At 39.0% G+C, this 20,815-nt stretch overlaps 1 protein-coding gene across 1 annotated transcript in view; it reads left to right on the top strand.

Annotated features, from left to right (window-relative positions):
• Window positions 1-20,815, top strand: part of MCC (MCC regulator of WNT signaling pathway) — a 265,718-nt gene that overhangs the window by 228,885 nt on the left and 16,018 nt on the right. Inside the window, exons 13-14 of the mRNA XM_036737648.1 lie at window positions 2,454-2,688; window positions 12,111-12,317. Of these exons, the coding sequence (XP_036593543.1) occupies window positions 2,454-2,688; window positions 12,111-12,317 (442 nt within the window). The remainder of the gene's footprint in view (window positions 1-2,453; window positions 2,689-12,110; window positions 12,318-20,815) is intronic.

Consider the following 20,815-nt stretch of genomic DNA (forward strand, 5'->3'; position numbering starts at 1 on the left):
TGAGTAGAGTGATTGTCTACACCTACCTTTCACCTTGAACATTAAGAAGAAGTTTTATAAGGATAATTTTATGAGGAAAAAATCTGGAGAGAGATCTCTGAGTGAAGGCTTGATACTGAAAAGACTTTTCTCATGATTTGAGAGAAGCCAGGAAATACCAAAAGAAAAAGGGGAGGGGGCGCAGAAAGAAGCTTTCTTTCTCTGTGAAACTTGTGTCACAAAGAAAATGGAAAGAACTTTTAAGAAATTATTTTATATGATGTTTTGGGTGATTAAATTGTGTAACTGTTCTCAGAAGTAAAGGAAAGTCATCTGCCTTTATAGTGAGCATTTGTGGTGACTGGTTTAGAGGGGTTCATACAGCTAAAATATTATAAATAATTATGTTTTTGTTTTATTAATTAGTTCATTGTTAGTAAATGTTATGTTTGGTAAGAGAGAAAAAGAGATAGAGACTGAGAGAGAGAGAGCTGTTAGTAACTACTATTGGGAAAGAAGGTTTCTCCAGTATATCAAATAATATTTGCATTGACAGGGGCTCTAAGTTTAGTTAATTGAGAGATATATTGAGATTTTATTAATTAATGGGAAAATAGATTAACATACCCTTTTAGCCCAGTGGATAGAGCGCCAGGCCTGGAGTCAGGAAGACCTGAGTTCAAATCTAGCCTCAGATACCTACTAGCTGTCTGACCCTGGGCAAGTCACTTAACATTGTTTGCCTCAGTTGAGTGAGCTGGAGAAGGAAATGGCAAACCACTTCAGTATCTCTGCCAAGAAAACCTCAAATGAAACTGACAAAGAATTGGTTATGACTTTAAAAAAAATGACTAAGATAGCTCTAGATCTTGGAATAATATGATTAAATGACATGATTTACTATAAAACATTATTTTAAATTGTAAAAACCATTCATAGCTTATAGGCCATACAAAACCAGAAAGCACTATGAATTTGGTCCATGGGCTGTAGTTTGCCAACCCTTGGTCTGACCAGGGGTAAGGAACCTGCAACCTTGAGGCCACATGTGCTAGGTCCTTGGGTGCAGCCTTTTGACTGAGTGTAAGTTTTATAGAACAAATCCTTTTATTAAGGATTTGTTCTGTGAAGTTTGGATTCAGTCAAAAGGCGGCACTTGTCTAGACTCTAGACAGTCTACAAAACCACAAATCAAGCGCCGATTTCTATTGTTTACCAATTTCTGGGGTGTAAGTGCTCACACTGAAATTGTGGTTCTCCTGCACTGGTATGAGCTGGCTCTAGGACACCCGTGGAAATCATCCATCTAATTCTATTCCAGACCTTAAAAAGAGTCTCATTTTTCCTAACACTAACAACCAGCTACTTCAAGGGAGTTTTCCTGCCTGTCAAAATAGTCCTGTCCCTTTCTTTTCACTCCTCTCCACCAAAGATCTCATAGGAGACAGACCAACAACAAAAGTATAGTAGTATAAAACAACTTGCAATTTATAAAAATACAATAAAATTTAAAATTATTAGAGTCCAACTAGGTGGCACAGTGAATAGAGTGCTGGCGTTAAGCGCATCTGAATTCAAATCCAGCCTCAGTCAGTTAACTATCTGTGTGAGTGGGCAAGTCACTTAACCTCACTAAGCCTGTTTACTCTTCTATGAAATGAGCATAATAAAAGCATCTACTTCCCAGGGTCATTGGTGAGGACAAAATGCGATGATACTTGTAAAGCACTTTGCAAACCTTAAAGTGCTCTATAAATGTCAACTCTTATCATCATCATCATTATTATTATTATTAAAATGAATAAAGGGATGGAAGTTGGGCATACATGCTTATTAAAAATTCTATTTCCATTATTGTAATAATGTAATAAAATAATTTAATATAATTTAATAATCCTGGCACCAGACTATAGGGTGATGATGCAGCATTTGCTGGAGCCTCCTAACACATAGGCAGTTAAGCATAGGTTAGGATATTTGATAGTTATAGGCTCTTAGGTTGTGCTAAATGATTTATCTAACTCCTTGGATTGTTTTGGGGGTCACCAGAAATATTCTAGGTATATAGATCAGAATTAGATGGGCCTAAGGGCCCTACCATAACACATGGCTTTTGGAGAAAATTCACCCTCCATCTGCACTTGTTCTGGAACCTAGAAGATTCCCTCTAATTCAGCCTCTGGGTGAGAAGCATTTGATTTTAAGTAGATGAAAATCTCCAAGTGATTCTGGACTCTATGGGTTTCGAGCACCTGGCTCGGAGAAGCAAGTATAGTTTTTGTAGTCATGAAGCATATTCTTTGTATGGTTCCCTTCCATTGCTTTGTGGTCCATTGAACCAGGTGAAGTACTAGGACCTCTGAAAATTCATGCGCTTCCCTGTAGACACTATCTAATTTTCTCATTCCTACCCCGCTGTGACCAACACTGAATCATGGAAATATGTGTAGGACATGTATGATTTTTTTTTTCAGCACGACTAGCTCCACTGCTAGTAGCTGTGACACGGAGTTCACCAAGGAAGACGAGCAGAGGCTAAAGGATTATATTCAGCAGCTCAAGAATGACAGGGCGGCTGTGAAGCTGACCATGCTAGAGTTGGAAAGCATCCATATTGATCCTCTTAGTTACGATGTCAAGCCTCGAGGAGATAGTCAGAGACTAGACCTAGAGAATGCTGTGCTGATGCAGGAGCTGATGGCGATGAAGGTACGTGTTCAGTGACTCCTGTTTCTGTTTGTCAGGCTGGCATCGGACGGGAGGATTTAGAGATTCTCCTCTCGAGTGGCGCTGATGGTAACAATGATGGTAACAAATCAACTGTTAGCTTAGCTTTTGAAATTACAGTGGTTGTTTGTGGACTCTCCTGTCCTATGAAAAGAGAACAAGTACCTAAAATTAAACAGGTTATGCAAGTATGTGGTATGTTTCAGTTATTATTAAGAGGAAGAGATTGAGAATATGAAAGGAATTTATTTATTGGGGGACAGAGAGCAATTAGACTAAGACTAGAGCAGGCTAGGACTAATCTAGAGAGGGATGACAGTACAGAGAGACAGAGAGAGGTATCAGGTCAAAGGGTTTACACCTGGGAAAACAGTTGATTTGGGATTGCATGAGCAGGATAGGGCTAACTAGAGGGGAATGATAGTGCAGAGAGAGAGGTATCAGGTGAAGGGGTTTACACCTGGGCAAACACTTGATTTAATAGCCGTAAAGTAAGGGGTTGTATCAAAATCTAAGCACAAGGTTATAGAATCCACTAGCTCCAAAGTAATTCTCATTCTGGATTATACTAGGTTAATTTGTGTGTATGTTCCATCCCCCTGTTAGATTGTAAGCCCTTTGAAGGCAGAGAGTATAATCTCAGTACCTAACACAGTAATTTATATGGTAGGTATTTAATGAACTTCCTGAGTACAAGATAGATGTACTTATACAGAAGTTTGTCTGAAAAAGGTCTGGGTTCTTTAAGTAGACTATAAATTCACTATGAGTCAAGTGTTCTGACCTGCCAAAATGCTAACATTAGATGTCACCAAGAAGCAAGACGTCCACTGCTAGGGAGATGGTAGACCCAGTGTTCTCTGTCTTCCCTTGTCAGATCATATCAGGAATATTACGTTCTCGCATTAATTGCAGTGACTGTCAATTGCCCCAGAACAAATTTGAATTCCTGGTCTCTGTCACCTCACAAATGATATAGCGAATAGATCAGGTGGGCAGGATCCACTGGGAAAAAACCCTGCTCCTGTGCCTAGGATTGAGAAGAAATTCCTCTGCTTTTGGTAGCTTCACTTCTCCTTGTTTTTCTCCCTTGATGATGGTTGAATAATTCCCTAAGATGATTCTGTGGCGTATGGCTCCACCCTGCTAAAAACACCTGCATGTCAGTAACCATCCTCTACCCAATATCACACTAAGCATCTATTCATCCCTTCCTCTACGCCACACTACCCTGCCTTCTCCCTTCTGACAGGGATGTGGCATACTTGGGCAGAGACCTGAATTGCTTAGAAACTAACACTGGCACATCTCACTTCCTAGACTCTTCAGAAAAATATCCTTTCCCTTCAGATTCATTGTTTGGTCTTTTTACTATCTGCCTAAGGAATCTAATGACCTGATATTTGTAAAATGCTTAGCATGGTGGCTGTCCCATAGTAGGTGCTTAATAAGTGCTTATTTCCATTGCACCCCAGTAGAATGGGAAAGTTTAATGCATTATCCCTGTATCACTGTTTGCTAATTAAGACAGAGGTCGAAGTATCTGTGAAGAAAAAACAATCCATTTAAATTTCTGAGGGAACCCACATTCTGGGCTCTATAGACATGAAGTCAAATGCTTAATTTACTTGTTCTATATCATTACCATCCCCTAAGAATCCAATCTTCAGTAAGGAATGTGTTGTATAAAGGAATATGTAGCATGCTTATTAAATTAGCAGGTGTTGTGAAGCTAAGAGGGATAGCCAACACACTGGGTAGCAGTATGAATCTAAAAAGATCTTGACAAAAAGTATAGCCTCGAGCATTGTGCTTAATCTAATAACATCAAATAAGGAGAAGTGTAAAATCTTACACTTAGGTACACAAACAGTCAACTTCCCAAGTACATCAGGGAGACATGATAAATCAGTCATTTGTCTAGGGGTGAAAGGGACATTTTAGTGAACTACAAGCTCAGTATGAATCAGCCAAAACAGCTAATACAGTCTTGGGCTCCATTAAGAGAGGTAAGGCTTTCAAGAATAGGGGGATGATAGTAAAAGTTAGAGCCGTCCAATAGTAGAATGGGTTGCCGTGACAGATGGGGAATTCACCTCAGGCCGAGGTTATCTGAGCTCTTCTTGGGGCGTGAGTTCACCTAGATTGATGCCGATATCCTTTCTATATCTCACATTCTGTGACTACATTTAGTTTAGCTTCTTAAGAAAGTTTTATGATTCTTTGAGAAGCAGCTTAAGAATCAAAGTAAAATATCACAATGAAACCTAGATTCGTATGTAAAAAATTAGATTACATGTTCATGGTGCCGGTCAGGGAGATGTAGGATAAAGGACTATAGTTTTGGGACTCAGGAAACCTGGGTTCAAATCCTGATTTTCCCTTAGCTAATTTACTTTGCCTTTGGATGAGGCAGTTATTTGCTTTAAGCTTCAGTTTCCTCATGTATGATATGGGACTCATAATTTTACACTACATACTTTATAAGGTTATCATGAGGAAAATGCTTTGTAAAGCTTTAAGTGTACAATAAATGAAATTATTGTGTGTTTCTAATGAGCTCATAGCTTGTTATTTTGAAAAGCAAAAAGTAGGACTCTAGCTGTGCCACCTCTTATCCTCAGTTTCCTTTCCTGTTAAATGGAAATAATAACACATTGTAAGGATCAGATGAAATAAGATATGTAAAACACTTTGCAAACCTAAAGTGTTATCTGAGTGTTAGTCATTATGATTATCATCAGCTGGAAAATAAGCAAAAGAGAATAATCAGAATGCTGAAGGGCCTTGAGTCCATGCCCAGTGTAGACTGTGTGAAGTCACTGGGGATGCTTAGCCTGGAAAAGAGAAGACCAGGGTGGGAGAAGACTAGGAGAAAGGCGTGAATGACTATAATCTTCCATGTTTAAGACTGTCATGTTGCCTATCCGTGACATGCTGCCTACTGTCTCAGTGCCTTTCCCCAGTTTGTCCCTTGGTCAGAATGCATTACCTCCTCATCTCTGGCCGAAAGAATCACAAGTAACCTTCACAGCACAGCGCAAGTGCCACCTCTGACAAGATGTCTGTGATCCTCCCAAGCTGGTGCCCCTTCCCTGGAAATCACTTTGCATATACAGTATTTTGCTTTGTATTGTGTAGCAGGGATTCCTTTTCAAGTATGAACCGAACTAGATGACTACTAACAGAGCTATAAAATTCTGTGAAACATTTTGTATCACCTCAGAATCACTATAAAACTAACTCAAGAAACTAGTATGGAGAATAAAGGGTAGCCTTTTGAGATAGCGAGTAATAGCAGTAACAGTTTCCATGGATGGTTAACAAATAAGAATTTTTCTGATGGAAAATAGAGTCAATCAGTAAGCATTTATTTGGCATTCCTGTGTGCTAAGCATCTTGCTAAGCACCCAGGGTACAAAGAATGGCAAAAACACAGTATCTGCCTTTAAGGAGCTTATATTCTGGTGGGGGGAGGGAGAGAAAACATGCAAACAACTAGGAACATAAAAGAGATATTCAGTGTAAAATGGGCGATAATCTCAGGAGGAAGGAACTAGCAATGTGGAGATGGTGGGTAGGAGACAGAGGGGGAAGGTCCTTTCCAGAAGTTAGGATTTAAAGTGATTCTTGAAGGAAGCTAGGAGGTGGAGTTAAAAAGGGAGAGAATTTCTGTTATGGGAATAGTCAATGCAAAAGCACAGTCAGAAGATGGAGTATCATATGCAAGCAAGGAGGACAGTGCCTGGATCATAGAGGACAGGACAGGGAATGAAATATAAGAAGACTGGAAAGGGCCAGGTTGTGAAAGGCTTTAAAAGCTAAACAGGAATTTTACATTTGATCCTGGAGGTGATTGTGAACTCACTAGAGTTTTCTGAGCAAGGAAGTAACATAGACCTGCATTTTTAGAAAGATCACTTTGTCAGTTGTCTGGAGGATAGACTAGAGTGGGAAGAAACTTGAGGAAGGGAGACCGGAAAGCTATTGCAATAGTCCAAGTGCAAGGTGACATCTCATCGGGGTGCTAGCTGTGTACATGGAGAGAAGAAAACACGGGAGTGACCATGAAAGTAGAAATGATAAGATTTGGCAAAAGTGGGGTATGTTGAGTGAGTATGAGAGAGGAGTCAAGGGTGACACCAAGTTCAGACAGTAAGCATTTAAGTGCCTACTATGGGGGGGATCCAAAAAGAGGTAAAAGACAGTCCATGCCCTCAAGGAACTTATAATCTAATGGGGGAGACAGCATGTTAACAAATATATACAAAGTTATTCTGTTTACAGTATAAATAGGAAATAATTAACAGAGAGAAGGCACTGAAATTGAGGGTTGGAAGAGGTGTCCTGTACAAGATGGAATTTCACCTGGAACTTAGAGGAAACCAGGGAAATCAGTAGGTAGAATGGAGGTGGGAAAGCATTCTAGACAATGGGAATAGCTAGATTTCTCTGGAAGCCTAGAACCTAGAGCCAAGAGATGATGTGTCTTGCTCATGGAATAGCATGAGCCAGAGGGTATTACAGCCAGGCTCAGATATACCTAGGTGGGGAAATGTATTGTTCAGCAAAATGGGGAAACTAAATTAAAAAGGTCTGACCTTTACCTTCACAAGGTCATCACCTCAGCTTTCCCAGAGACAGACTTCCACCTATAACAGCCCTCAGACTGCAGGAGTATATGGCATTTCCCTTGAATGATGGACTTTCATGCTACAAATTTCTGTTTAGATCCTCCCAGTATCCCAGTTTTTATTCTTATTCTGAAAGTCCCTCTTTTTCTTTCTGCAGTTTCTAGTAACATGACCCCTTTGGGGCAATAAAACACTCCCATTCCATGAGGTTTCATGGCTAGGCTAACATAGAAGCCAGAGATATTTGGGCAGTGGCCAAGAAGGCTTGAGGTTTCTGCCTAGGTTCTATTCTTTATCTCTTCATATTGGGCAATTTCTGAGGTAACAAGATAGAGTGTTAAGCCTGTACTTCTGGGCTGAGTGACAGCAGCTGGTCCCTCTCATCTGAAAGAGGTTAGATCTCTTACCATATTAGAGGAGGAATAGGGTGGAAGAGCAAAAGAGAAGGATAGAGTCATAACAGAATAGTCAGAAGTGGGCATGTGCCATCAGACAGGGCTGCCCAAGACCATATAGTTTATTGGTTTTAGGTGAGATTGTTAAATGGCCATTCCTATTTTCTTTAATGTGCAGTAATCAAAAAATGTCACATTTAGATGAAAATAGTTTATCAGCTGAATCTCTAGTAGTCTTAGACCAAAGGTTACTCAGTATAACAGAACAATACGTGCTTTCTGCATTCCTGACTGAACTGGGCTGGGGGGAGGTGGGGAAGCCTGTTTTAAAATCCAGATTTAAGCAGTTTTCTCAAGATGAGGTCCCTGTGACCTGACCCCATCATCACCTGTAAAGGGATGCTTTATTTATTCATTTTTTCAAAGGGATATTAAATGGGAAACCAGCAGGAGCCATCACAAGTGACTCACGGAGGGTAATTCTTAGGAAGTTGCCCTAAGTCACCCTACAGTGCCACCCTTTTGGAAGAGGGCATTGACTAATGGGACATCTCCCACTCATCCCAGTCCAGACCCAGAATACAAAGATTCTTTGCAGGCTTTCCTCCTTTATGACTGAGCCAATTTAGAAAAGCCAATTAAACATAATGGATTTAACTAGCCCCTTGTTTTATCAGCTATAAAGCTATTTTACTTTGGCCCACTACCACTTAAAAGAAAGGGGGAAGTTGCAGCTGAAGAGATGTTTTGCTTTGGCCATCTGCCACTATGAAGAGGAAATTGCTGGTATTGCAAAATTTTCTTCAAGCCTTACCTTTTTTCTTTATGAATCTTGCTTTCTCTTTGAAATTTTTGCCAAAAATCTAGTGTGCACTATCAATTTTAAGACCGTTTATCAGTTTTTTAAGTTTATTTTTTATTTTTAGTTTACAACACTCAGTTCCACAAGTTTTTGAGTTCCAAATTTTCTTCCCTTCCTTCTCCTTCCCTCTCCCCTCCAAGACTGTATGTAATCTGATATAGGTTCTACATAGACCTTCACATTAAACTTTTTTTCACGATAGTCAAGTTGTAAAGAAAAATTATAACCAATGGAATGAGCCATGAGAAAGAAGAAACAAAACCAAAAAGGAAAAAAAAGGAGAGAGCAAATAGTTTGCTTAATCTACATTCATACTCCATAGTTCTTTCTCTGGATGTGAATAGCTTTTTCCATCATGCGTCTTTTGGAGCTGACTTAGAACCTTGCATTACTGAGAAGAGCAAAGTCTATCAAAGTTAGTCATCACAGATACTGTGTGTCTCTAATTGTGTATAATGTTTTCCTGGTTCTGCTCCCCTCACTTAGCATCAGATCATGTAAGTCTTTCCAGGTTATGGTGAAGTCTGTCTGCTTCTCGTTTTTTATAGCACAATAGTATCCCATTACATTCATTTACCACAACTTGTTTAGCCATTCCCCAATTGATGGACATCCCTTTGATTTCCAATTCTTTGCAACCACAAAAAGAATTGCTACAAATATTTTTGTATATACGGGTCCCTTTCCCACTTGTCTCATCTCTTTGGGATATAGCCCTAGAAGTGGTATTGCTGGGTCAAAGGGTATGAACATTTTTATAGCCCTTTGGGCATAGTTCCAAATTGCTCTCCAGAATGGCTGGATCAGTTCACAACTCCACCAACAATGTAAGTGTTCCTATGTTTCCACATCTCCCCTTTGTCAGTTTCAATTCTATTTGTATGATGACTGTCTAGGTGCCCTAACAACTTTCCTGGTTTGTCAGCTTACCTTTGCTCAGAGAAAATTTGGCTCAAAGCTGAGGGGGAAGTCCAGGACATTCTCAGGGAAGAGGGGAATCCCATTGGAGAGGGCATCCTGAAGTAGAGCTCCCATAACTCAGCTTATGGCTGGCTTGCCAATTGTCATTATATAAAGAAACTGAGGCACAAAGTTCCAAGCACGATCAGTTTATTAACAAGGCTAGCAATTGCCAATGAAAAAAAGTCCAAGACTCCCCAGTGGTTAAGGATGCATCTGACAGAGCAGCTCTTATATACAGTTGGCTACATAATAGTCCAATGATGCAAACTAAACCAAGGCTGTGATTATTCTGACACAGAGAGGGTGGGCTTACGTTTGACTTGACTGAGAGAATTTCCAGAACCCATGGCAATAGGGAAAACATACAGTTGGCTAGCATCCTCAGGAATGTCTCATGGTAAGCAAGTATCCTGTGACCAGATTGTCTCATCTTCCTTTTCCCCCTCTCCTACCTTCCACAGTCAGCAAAAAGTTCCCAAATTTTAGGTCTTTTTGGTTAGCCTTTAACCCATAGGAATAGGGAAGTTAAACTCTTACAAACTGTACCACTGAGACCTATACAATCAAGTCCAAATCTGATCCACAAATATTGATTTCAGTGATTAGCAATCAGTATATAATACTATATAAAATAGGGTATCAATTTTCAATTTCACACATTCCAAACATGGAGGACAGTCAGAGAAAATGACTGGAGCCAAGAGACAGAGTATCTTGTTCGAGGAACAGCAAGGAGGCCCATGTCAGTGGACCCAAGAGTCCTTGGGATGTTGGGGTATAAGATATAAGAACACTAAAATGTTTGGGGGCAGGGGGTGGGTCGTGAAGGTCTCTGAACTCCAAATAGAGGATTTGCTATTTGATCCTGGAGGTAACAGGGAGCCACTAGAACTTATTGAGTGCTATAGGAAAAATAGTTTGGGACTTAATGGAGGGTGGACTGGAGTGGGAAGAGACCTGTGGAAAACCAATCAACCATCAAATTATTATAGTAGTCCAGGCATGAGGGGATGGGAGCCTGCACCAGGGTGATGGTGTTATCAAGAGAAAAGAGAGTGTATTCCAGAGGTGTTGCAAATGTGATTTCAAAAGCCTTGGCAACATGTGGGGGTTGAAAAAGAGTGTAGAGTCAAGAATGATGCCTATGTTGTGAGCTTGAGGGACTGGGAGGATGATGGTAGACCTCAGCAATAAGGAAGTGTGGGGGGAGATGGGGTTGGAGGAAAAGATATTGAGTTCAGTTTTGGACATGTTATGTTTCAGACATCTAGAAGACACCCCATTAGAAATGTCCAAAAGATGTAGATGCAAGACTAGAGATTTGCAGAGAGATTAGGGCTGAATAAGTAGATTTGAGAATCATCAGTATAGAGATAATTGAATCCATGAGAGCTGATGAGATCACCAAGTAAAGTAGTATAAAGGGAGAAGATAATTGACCTAGGACAGAACCCTGGGGAACAGTCATGATTAGCAGGTATGATACAGATAAAATTTACATGCAGGAGATTGAGAAGGACTGGTCAGATAACTAGAAAAAAAAATAGGAAAGATTAGTGTCCCAAAAACCTAGAAAGAAGAGAGCATTTAGAGGAGGGTGATTGACAGTGTCAAAAGTTGCAGATGAGTCAAGAAGGATGGGATTTAAGAAAAGTCCCCATGGATTTGCAGTTGAATGATCCTTGGTCACTGTGGAGAGAGCAGTTTCCTTTGAATGCTGTAGTTGGAAGTGAGAGTGTAGAGAGTTAAGAAGAGCATGAAGGGAGAGAAATTGAAGGCACCTGTGGCCTTCACAAGGCGTTTAGCCCAGGGGTGGGGAACTTGCAGCTTTGAGGCCATCTGTGGCCCTCTGGATCCTCAAGTGTGGCCCTTTGATGGATTGGATTGTGCACTTGAGGACCTAGAGGGCCACAGGTGGCCTCGAGGCTGCAGGTTCCCCAACCCTAGTAGCCACTAAAGCCTGGAGAGACATGAGATTATAGTTAGGGATGGTAAGATGAAGTGAGAGTTTTGTGAGGGTGGGGGAGATGCGTGCACGTTTGTAAAGAGTAGGGAAACAACTGGTAGATGGGGGGAGAGTCTAGATAATGAGAGAATGGGAATGATAGGACAGCAGTCTGCTAGAGGAGACAGGACAGAATGGGGTCACTTGTGCAGAGAGGCATTTGCCTTAGCAAAGAGAAGGGCCACCTTTTCATTTGAGACAGAAATAATGAGGGAGATAGCAACAGAAGGCACCTGGGTGATGAGATGAGGAGGGGGAAAGACAGATCTTTTGATGAATGGCCTCAATTTTTTTTAGTAAAATAGGAGTCAAGATACTCAGCTGAGAGGATTAGAGGAGGAGGTGCTATGGGAAGTTTGAGGAGGGATGAGAAGATCTGGAAGAGCCATCTTAGAAAGTCAGTTATTTAGGGAGATATAGAAGTATTGCCTAGCAGAAGTGAGGGCCCAGTTGAGATTATGTAACATAAATTTGTAGTAGGTGCAATCAGAATGGCTGTGTGATTTTTCTCTATGAATTAGCAGACCGTGTATTTTGTTATATAGGAGGAAATGGCTGAGCTGAAGGCCCAGTTATACCTACTGGAGAAAGAGAAGAAAGCTCTTGAACTGAAGCTGAGTACTCGAGAGGCCCAGGAACAAGCATATTTGGTGCACATTGAACATCTCAAGTCTGAAGTGGAGGAGCAGAAGGAACAAAAAATGAGGTCACTCAGTTCCACCAGCAGTGGAAGCAAAGAAAAATCTGGCAAGGTAAAGGAATGCAAGGTGCTGGTCCATAGCTTGAATGGCAAATAGGTCTGGGTGGACAGCTGGAAGGAGAGTGTAGTGGGGAAGGGAGGGATTGGAAAAAAGTAGTTCACATTTCCTTACTATTACTAGGACATAGAATGCATTCAGAGGTTAAGATTCAAAATGGAGGTCATCAACTGCCATCACCTCACACATTTCTGTATTCCACCATTGTTTCTGATTTCTCTAATGATAGGAGTTTGATTTTTTAAAAAATTTGTTTTCATTTTTTTTTCTCCATCCCACCTCTGAGATACAACCACTGTGGGGGTAGGGAGACAGGGCAATATTTAAGCAAAACACAGTCCTCACATTTGCCACATACAAAAATTTTTATATATCTCATTTTTCATCTTGGGTCAATCGCCTCTCTGTCAGGAGGTAGGTAGAACATAACTGTGGTGGCATGCCTTCAAATTGTTTTTCAGCATGGTTGAATCAACTGATAGCTGCAAAACAGTGCATTAATGTGCTGGTTTTCCCAAAATGTCTCCAACGTTTGTATTTTCCTTTTTTAGTCATTTTAACCAATCGGATGAGTATGAGGTAAAATTTCAATGTTGCTTTAATGAGAATTTCTCTATTTACCAATGACTTGGAGAATTTGTTTTTTTAATACGGCTATTGATAGCCTTGATTTCTTCTTTTGAGAATTTTTGTTCATCTGTTTCAACTGGTTACCTAATTGGGGTATGGCTGTCATTATAGTTGAGTCAGATCCTTATGTGTTGTGGGACTGAGACCTTTATCAGTGAAACTTGCTGCAAATATTTTTCCCCCAGTTAACTGTTTCCTCTCTGATATTAGCTATATTGGGCTTTTTTGTGAAAGTTTTAAATTTTATGTCGTCAGAATTGTTCATTGTATCTTGCTTGAACCTCTATCTCTTGTTTGATCATAAAATCTTCCAGATGTTTTCTTCCTTGATATTTTCTTCCTTGATATTGATTTTCTGGGCTTTTACATTTAGTCATGTATCTATTTGAAGCTTATCTTGATATGTCATTAGTCTAAATTTAATTTCTTGGAGACTGTTTTTCCAGGTTTGCCAGCAGTTTTTGTCATGTAAGTCCTTATACCAATAGCTATGGTCTTTGAGACTATCAAACACTGACCTACTCATTTGAGATCTAATAACTGTTAGACTCCCTTCTTTCCTGCCTTTCCCCCACCCCCACCCCCATTATTTATCTTAATGATGGTAGTTTGGTTGGTATATCATTGAATTAGTACGTTTAAATGACATTTTCATTTCTGTTATATTGGCTCAGTCTGCATGTATCTTTATTTCCATAAAGAGTGTTTTTAGCAGCATTCATTTTGTTACTATGTTTTCTAGGTAGATAGACACCTAAGTATTTTTTTTTTTACATTCTGTACTTACCCTAAATGGAATTTTTTTCCTATCTCTTCCTGCTGGGTTTATTGGAAGTAACATAGATGATGACTTATTTGGATTTATTTTTTCTCCTACAGCTTTACTGGAGTTGTTTTGTTTAATTTTAATTGACTCTAGGCTTTTCTAAGTAAACTGTATCATTTACAGAAAGTAATAATTTTGTTTCCTATTTGCCCATGCTTCTTTCCCCAATTTCCTATTGAGATAGCTAACTTTTCTAGCACTATATAAGATAATAGTGGAGATTATGGACTTCCTTGCTTTTTCCTTGATCTTACAGGAAATGGCTCTAGTTTATCCCCATTATTGATAATGCTGGATCCTGACTTTGGATGCTACTTAGCATATAAAGGAAAGGTCCATTTTTAGTGTTCTTAACATAAGTGGATGCTGTATTCTGTCAAAAGCTTTTTCTCCCTATTTATATGTAATCAAGTAATTTTTTTTATTGTTTTTATTATTACTATGTTCTGTTATGTCTATAATTTTCCTAATATCAAGCCAAACCTGCATTCCTGATACAAATCCAACCTGGTTATAGTGTGTAAACTTTGTGATATGTTGATATAGCTTCATTGCTAATATTTTATTTAATATGTTTTTGTTAATAGTCATGGGTGATATTGGTCAATACCTTTATTTACCTTTTTACTCTCCTTGGTTTGGGTATTAAAATGACTTTTGTATCATAGGAAGAAATTTATAGGATCCTTTTTGTTTCTATTTTTACAAATATTTTATATAACACATAGGGTTATAAAAAGCTTAAAACGGCACTAGGAATTTTAGGACACCATGTATAGGATTTAATAATTCTTTGAATATTTAGTAGAATTTTGTTATAAATCCGACTGGTCCCAGGGTTATTTTTTGGGGAGTTCATTATGACTTGTTTGGTTTCTTTTTCTGGGATTGGGTTATCTAAATGCTACATTTCTTATTTTGTTAATGTAGGAATTTTATATTTTTATCAATATTTATCCATTTCTCTCATTAACAGTTTTGATATATAGTTAATCAAAATGGTTTCTTAGCTTCCCTTATTTAATTTTCAGCTGCTATGAATTTTGCTTTTTAATGTTTGATACTGGTAATTTAGTTTTCCTCTTTTTTTTAAACCAAATTAGCTAATAATGGTTTATTTGTTTTGTTGGCTCTTTTCTTCCCCCCCAAAAAACAGATCTTAGTTTTATTAATTCATAAGGTTTTTGCTTTTAATTCTGTTTCTTTCTGTCTTCTTCTCAAGATTTCTTATTTTTAAATTATTAGTTTTCTGGGTTTATTAAAAAAAATGCCCAATTCATTCTCCTTCTCTCTTTTTCTGATGAGACTTTTGAGAGAGATAATTTTCCCCTAGGATTTCTTCACTGACTTCATTTTGAAAAATGTGTATTTTCTTATTGTTTCCTTTTTCTTTGTTTCTGTGATTTATTCTTTGGCTCACCAATCATTTAGGATTAATTTATTTAGTTTGCAAATTAATTTTTAATCCTGTCTCCAATGGATAAATTTTGTTAAATGGTGCACAATAATCATATTTTTCCTTTTTTAAGTTTTATGCCCTAATACATTGTCACTTTGAAAACCTTAAATTGAAGGGGAAATTTCTAGGATCCTGTTTTCATTGCAGTTTATTCCTGCTGAAAGACAAAGATGTAATAAACAATAATGAAGACAATAAATGTAACAAAAAAAGTAACCAGAAAGTTGTAAAATTGTCCTTAGTTTTTCAGTGATAAAAATTATTGATATTATACAGCTAAATAAGTTATGCAAGAGTTTTGTGGGAGGATTTTTTGGTAGTAGTGTTAGAGCAAAATAACTTACCAGGATATAAAGATAAAAGTTGAGTGAGCATGTCATTAATGAAGAAAAGTGCTATTTTTAAAGAATCATTTTGCTTTTTTCTTCCCTGGCTGTATTCGAGGTTCATCCAAACATGGTATTCATTAAATTTTAAAATAATACTAATTATGCCTATGCAAATATGCCAGCAACTAAATATATGATAAAGGAATGGGGATGGGGATGGAGTACTTAGACATTTTCTTCAGTATTCACAATCTCTCAAATCTTTCCAAAATATGAATTAGATGTAAGAGATAAAGCAATTCCCTTATCTCCATGATCGAAGGAACCAAGGAACTTATCAGGATAACAACATAAATTAAAAACAGAACTTAAAACAGAGAAGCCTAAACCATAATCTGTAATGTATGCACTCACTACCCTCTCCTCCATTGGCTGCCATTCTCTGGCAGGGCTGCACAAGCTGATCCCTGGCCTTACAATAGAATTCAGTGCTACTCCCCCTTCATGCTACATGAAAAGCCCTAGGCCAGAATCATGCTCTGCCTAGGATGTGAATGTCACGGTATACTGTGTTGCAGAAGTGTCAAGCTAGGGAACTGAGGAAAAGAGAATGCAGGCCAGGCACAAGAGGCTACTTGGGGCACCTCTGGACCTTACACCAAGGAGATTGGCATCCAGCAGAGGTCAGTTCCATTTTCCCAGGTCCCTAGTGATCTCAAGAAATGACTTGAGGAAGGGACTGAGGTAGATGAAAAGTGAATTCCCTGGTAATGAAGGAGACTAAGATAGAGTTGAGGCCCAGCCCTCAGGTGATCTTGCCATCATAGGGGACCAAACTCAGAAGGTAAATGGTCAGGAACTATGAGGAAAAAGAAGACTAAAATTACCAAAGACCCAAGGAAGAAGAAAACTCATAAAAGAAAAAAAATATCTTGACCACAAACATGTTAATTAACAGAAGGTAGAAAGGCCTCCAGATCATCGAAAGGAGAGACAACATCTCTGAATAATTTTGAAAGACAAAGAAAAATGAGGACACTGGATCACTAAGAAAACAAGAAACCATAGCAGGATGTTTCTAAATAGCTTAAGACAGAGATAAGATTTTTGAAAACACATTCTGTGGCCTATACAGCAGAAATAATTGGCTGAATACAAAAACTTGAATCCATGGTGGCAAACCTTCACCAAAAGAAAAAAAAGAGAGAGAAAACAACTGGTTGGAAATACAAATATAGAAATAAAAGAGAGTCTGTATAAAGAGAAGCAAAAAGCAATATTATTCAAAGAAAACATGATCTCTGTGCTAGCAAAATATATTGATCTTGAAGATAGGATACATAGAAAAAAAAACCTTAAGGCAGAAGTCTCCCAAAAAAGCAAGACAGTTTTGGGTTTTTTTGCATTATGGCAAGGAAAATGCCCATAATTGCTGAACACAGGCAAAAGCTGAGCAGGGGTTAGGAGGAGCTGATCCAAAAATCCTCAGGATCGCCTCCAGGAAAAAAAATTTATGCTGCAAGCTCTCAGATACAAAATGGTTAAATTTAATAATTCTAGTGACAGAACAAATTATTTAAGTGACTAGGAGAAAAACACTCAAAATATAAAGGAAACAAAATTTGAGTAACACAAGATTACTTTGTATCTACCATAAACTGAAGGAGGGAATGAAAAATTGTAAACACATTGACATACCTTGCAAACATTAGTATTTTAAAAAATAGATTTTCAATAAAAGAGAAGCATTGAAGTATTCCTTCAAAGGAAGTCGAACCAAACAAATTATTTGCTTTACAAAAGTCATTCTAGGCATCAGAAATATAAGAAAGATACACATGCTCACACACACACACTGCAGTAATTGATAGCATCACTATTTCCTGTAAGAACTGATATTTCTAAGAGTGAGACACAAGGTTTGGGACAAAATCTTCAAGACAATAATATGGTGGGGGGCAGGGGAGGGTGTGGAGAATACAGAAGGAAATTAAACAAGAAGAACCCTATACTATTTGTTTTTTTTCTCAAGCTAAGACAAATTACTCAGTGTCTTGTGCAGTTTTCATTCATTTATGATTTCTTGAAGTATAGCTCTGGAAAAAAAGGCTTTAAAAAGGCCATTGCGATTCAAATGGAGCTACTTGACTATGCCTTTAAATACAAATCACTCTGACTTTCATCGAATGGGCAACAGTAGGCCCCTGTCCAACCCTTTGTGGCTCCTTGTTTGGTTTTGATGGCTTAGGGTGAGTGTGAATATCAGTTGTTTTCTGTTCTGGCCAGAAACTCTTTCCCTCCTAGATGGATACTTTTGTGATGGCAAACTAGGCCATCTTTTGTCTCAATTCTTACCTATACCTTAGTCATTGAATGGGCATTGCCTCAGACTGACTGAGACCTAGGAAAGACCTTAATTTTAAAAGGTCAAGTTCTTGACTCTTGTCTTGCCACTGGACTCTGATGACTCAGCTCTGCCTCACTTAAACTCAATTCATTCACTTGCAAGTTAAGACATGACCCTCATGAGGTCATTGGTCCCCTTTGAGAATGAAGGACAAACAACAAACAGTACATACCTATATAGCAATCAAGAAGTTGCAGGCAATAAACTCACCTAGGGGAAAGCTTCTTTTTTTAATTAGAAAAGGAAATACGGGGTTAACAACAAAACAAGAACAGTAACACAAAAACAGAAAATCCCTTAAGATATTTCTTTCTAAAACTACATGAGGAGATGAGTAAATGAAAGCTAATATCAATAGAAGACAGTGGAGGAACAGACCTGGAAAATGACTAAACTTTACAGCCATCCTTACGTTTAGGTGAAACAGTGTTTACTGTGGGACTAAACTGCAGAATGGAAGGGCACATAAATCAGGAGAGGGGAGAAAGAAGATACAGGGGAATATATGATGTTCATTAGTCAAGTCAGTGATTAACAATGAAAGGAAAATAACTCCTGTAATTTTTAATATTACAATGGGAAATGAGGATCACATGATGGGCACAATCTGCATAGATTTGGTGCAAGACCACCAGCTCTGAGAGAACAGAGTCTTGCTTCAAGAAAAGGTAGGTCAGACCTACTGGGGGCAACTGACAACCAGAAGAGTTGGAAGATATAAACCAAAGAGCTTTCATGGCAAACTGGGAAGAAATAACCATAGGGAGAGCAAGAAGTAGTACTTTTTTTTTTAATCAGGGTATGGCACTTCACATGCTACAGCTTTTTGGAGCCATAGGTGAGAGGTGGACACCAAAGCTGGATGAGCAGCCCTGAAAAAGGACTTGACAAGCCCTCAGACCACAGGTGTTAGTGCTCCCCCAACGCTGCATAGACCCCAACAAAGATTTACATGAACCAAGGCAGTGATGTAAGCTGACCCAAGAAAACAATATGTAAAATGACTACAATGATGTAAATGGAAAGAACAGTAACTACAAAACAATTAATTGTGAATTTTGCTAAATTAAAAAACAAAATCCAAACAAACCAAGCATGGCCTGAAAGAAAAGATATGAGAAAACACTTCTGTCCCATGAAGCAGCTACTAAAACTGCATACGATCTGCAAAACACTGCGCTAAGTGCTTGCAAGACAGAGAAGAGCAGCATACCTACTGTTCACAAGGAGCTCACGGTCTAGCTTGGTTTCAGCTATAAGTCATATGGGAAAATCCCATGCAGTCATAAAGAATATTATAATGGTTTTCTTCTGAGATGAATGAAAAACCTGAGAGACAAAGTTTCTGAGCAATTAATATTCAATTTATTAAGCTAGTTAATACATTCATAGTCAGTGGTTTCTCTTGGTATCCAAAGATAAAGACATGGAGGGACTGGATGCCTAAATATACTTTTAGAAAAGAGCATACTCCTGACAGGTGAAAATCAACCCTAATTGGTGAACAGTTAATGAGGGGTAGGCTAAAAGTCTTCAGCTCCTCCTACTGAGAACATGGCATGATCATCAAATTCAGCAGCTCCAACAGTCTAGACAGGAGAATCCATTTCTACCCAGACCACCCTGGTTGGTTTTCTCCTTCATAAGCTGGGTCACCCTAAACTCCAGTGAGGTGGTGGACACAAGGGCATGAGCTCAACACTCTCAGACTGGAATTCACCTAGATTTGATTATACTTACACTCTAAACAAAAGTAAAGTCTCCCAGTTGGGTGGGGACTCACCTAAGATCAAGGAGCATGTTCCCAGAGGACTTGGACAATCTCATCTATCAGCCTTGGCCCTCTGAGACTGACTGACTAACCTGTAGGGGCTGGGCCCTAAATAAGGAAATAGAAAAAGAAAAGCCTGGATCCCAATTTAATAATTAATTGGTATAATATAAAAGAAAATTATTAATATAATAGAAAAAATAACTTCCCTCACTTAGAAACCTATCACTTCCTAATACTAAGTTCTAATACTAAGCCATTTGACAGTACCAAGGATTTTGGTGGCAAAAACTTTTTTTTCTCTGAGTCTTCAACAGATGTAGCTAAAGCACCTGCAGGAACATCGGCCAAACTGCATCTCCAAAGGGTTATTTCCTAGGATGATGATTGCCTGACTTGGGCCAGAAGCATTGTTATTCCCAAAGTTCTTTGGTTCAAGGTGCTGCTCTGTCTCCATTGGAGACTGAGGGTAATAGTGGTCAGGGTGTTGGTGGTGGTGGTTTGACTTGTCTGGAATATGCTGCTGCTTGTCTGCTTCAGGTTGCCTTGTTGCTTCTGCTATACTGGCTTGCCTGTTCTCTGAGTGGCAGTTGGTTAGCAGTAGGTGGAAATGATGGGCCCCTTTTCTACAGGAATTGCTTGCTTGGGAGGAGGAGTGGTGTTCTGAGAGGTGCAGCTATTCTGAAGGCTCCTGTGGCTTATCTGCCTGTTGGAAGCAGTTGGTCATCAGTTGTTGCTGGTGAAAGGAGAAAGAAAATTATGCAGAATAATTTTTCCCCACAGTGACTGTTGCAGGAGCTTTGTTGGAAGCCAGTCTGGTGGTTTCAGGTCACTACTATTCCCAAGGCTGTTGGGTTCAGGGTCCTGAGCTGTCTGCATTAGGGTCTGAGGAGAGATGGTGGTGAAATTAGTGATCTGACTTGCCCTGACTTGATCCTGCCTTCTGTGTCTCCCTCACAGTGCCCTGCTGCTTTAACTAGCTTATCCTGCTTGCTCTGTGAGTGGCATATGGTGGGGAGGGCTGGCCACTTAATCAGAAAAGTAGCTATGATGGCTGTGAGGACTGGACT

Source organism: Trichosurus vulpecula, chromosome 9 (genome assembly GCF_011100635.1).
Source record: "Trichosurus vulpecula isolate mTriVul1 chromosome 9, mTriVul1.pri, whole genome shotgun sequence".
Lineage (NCBI taxonomy): Eukaryota > Metazoa > Chordata > Mammalia > Diprotodontia > Phalangeridae > Trichosurus > Trichosurus vulpecula.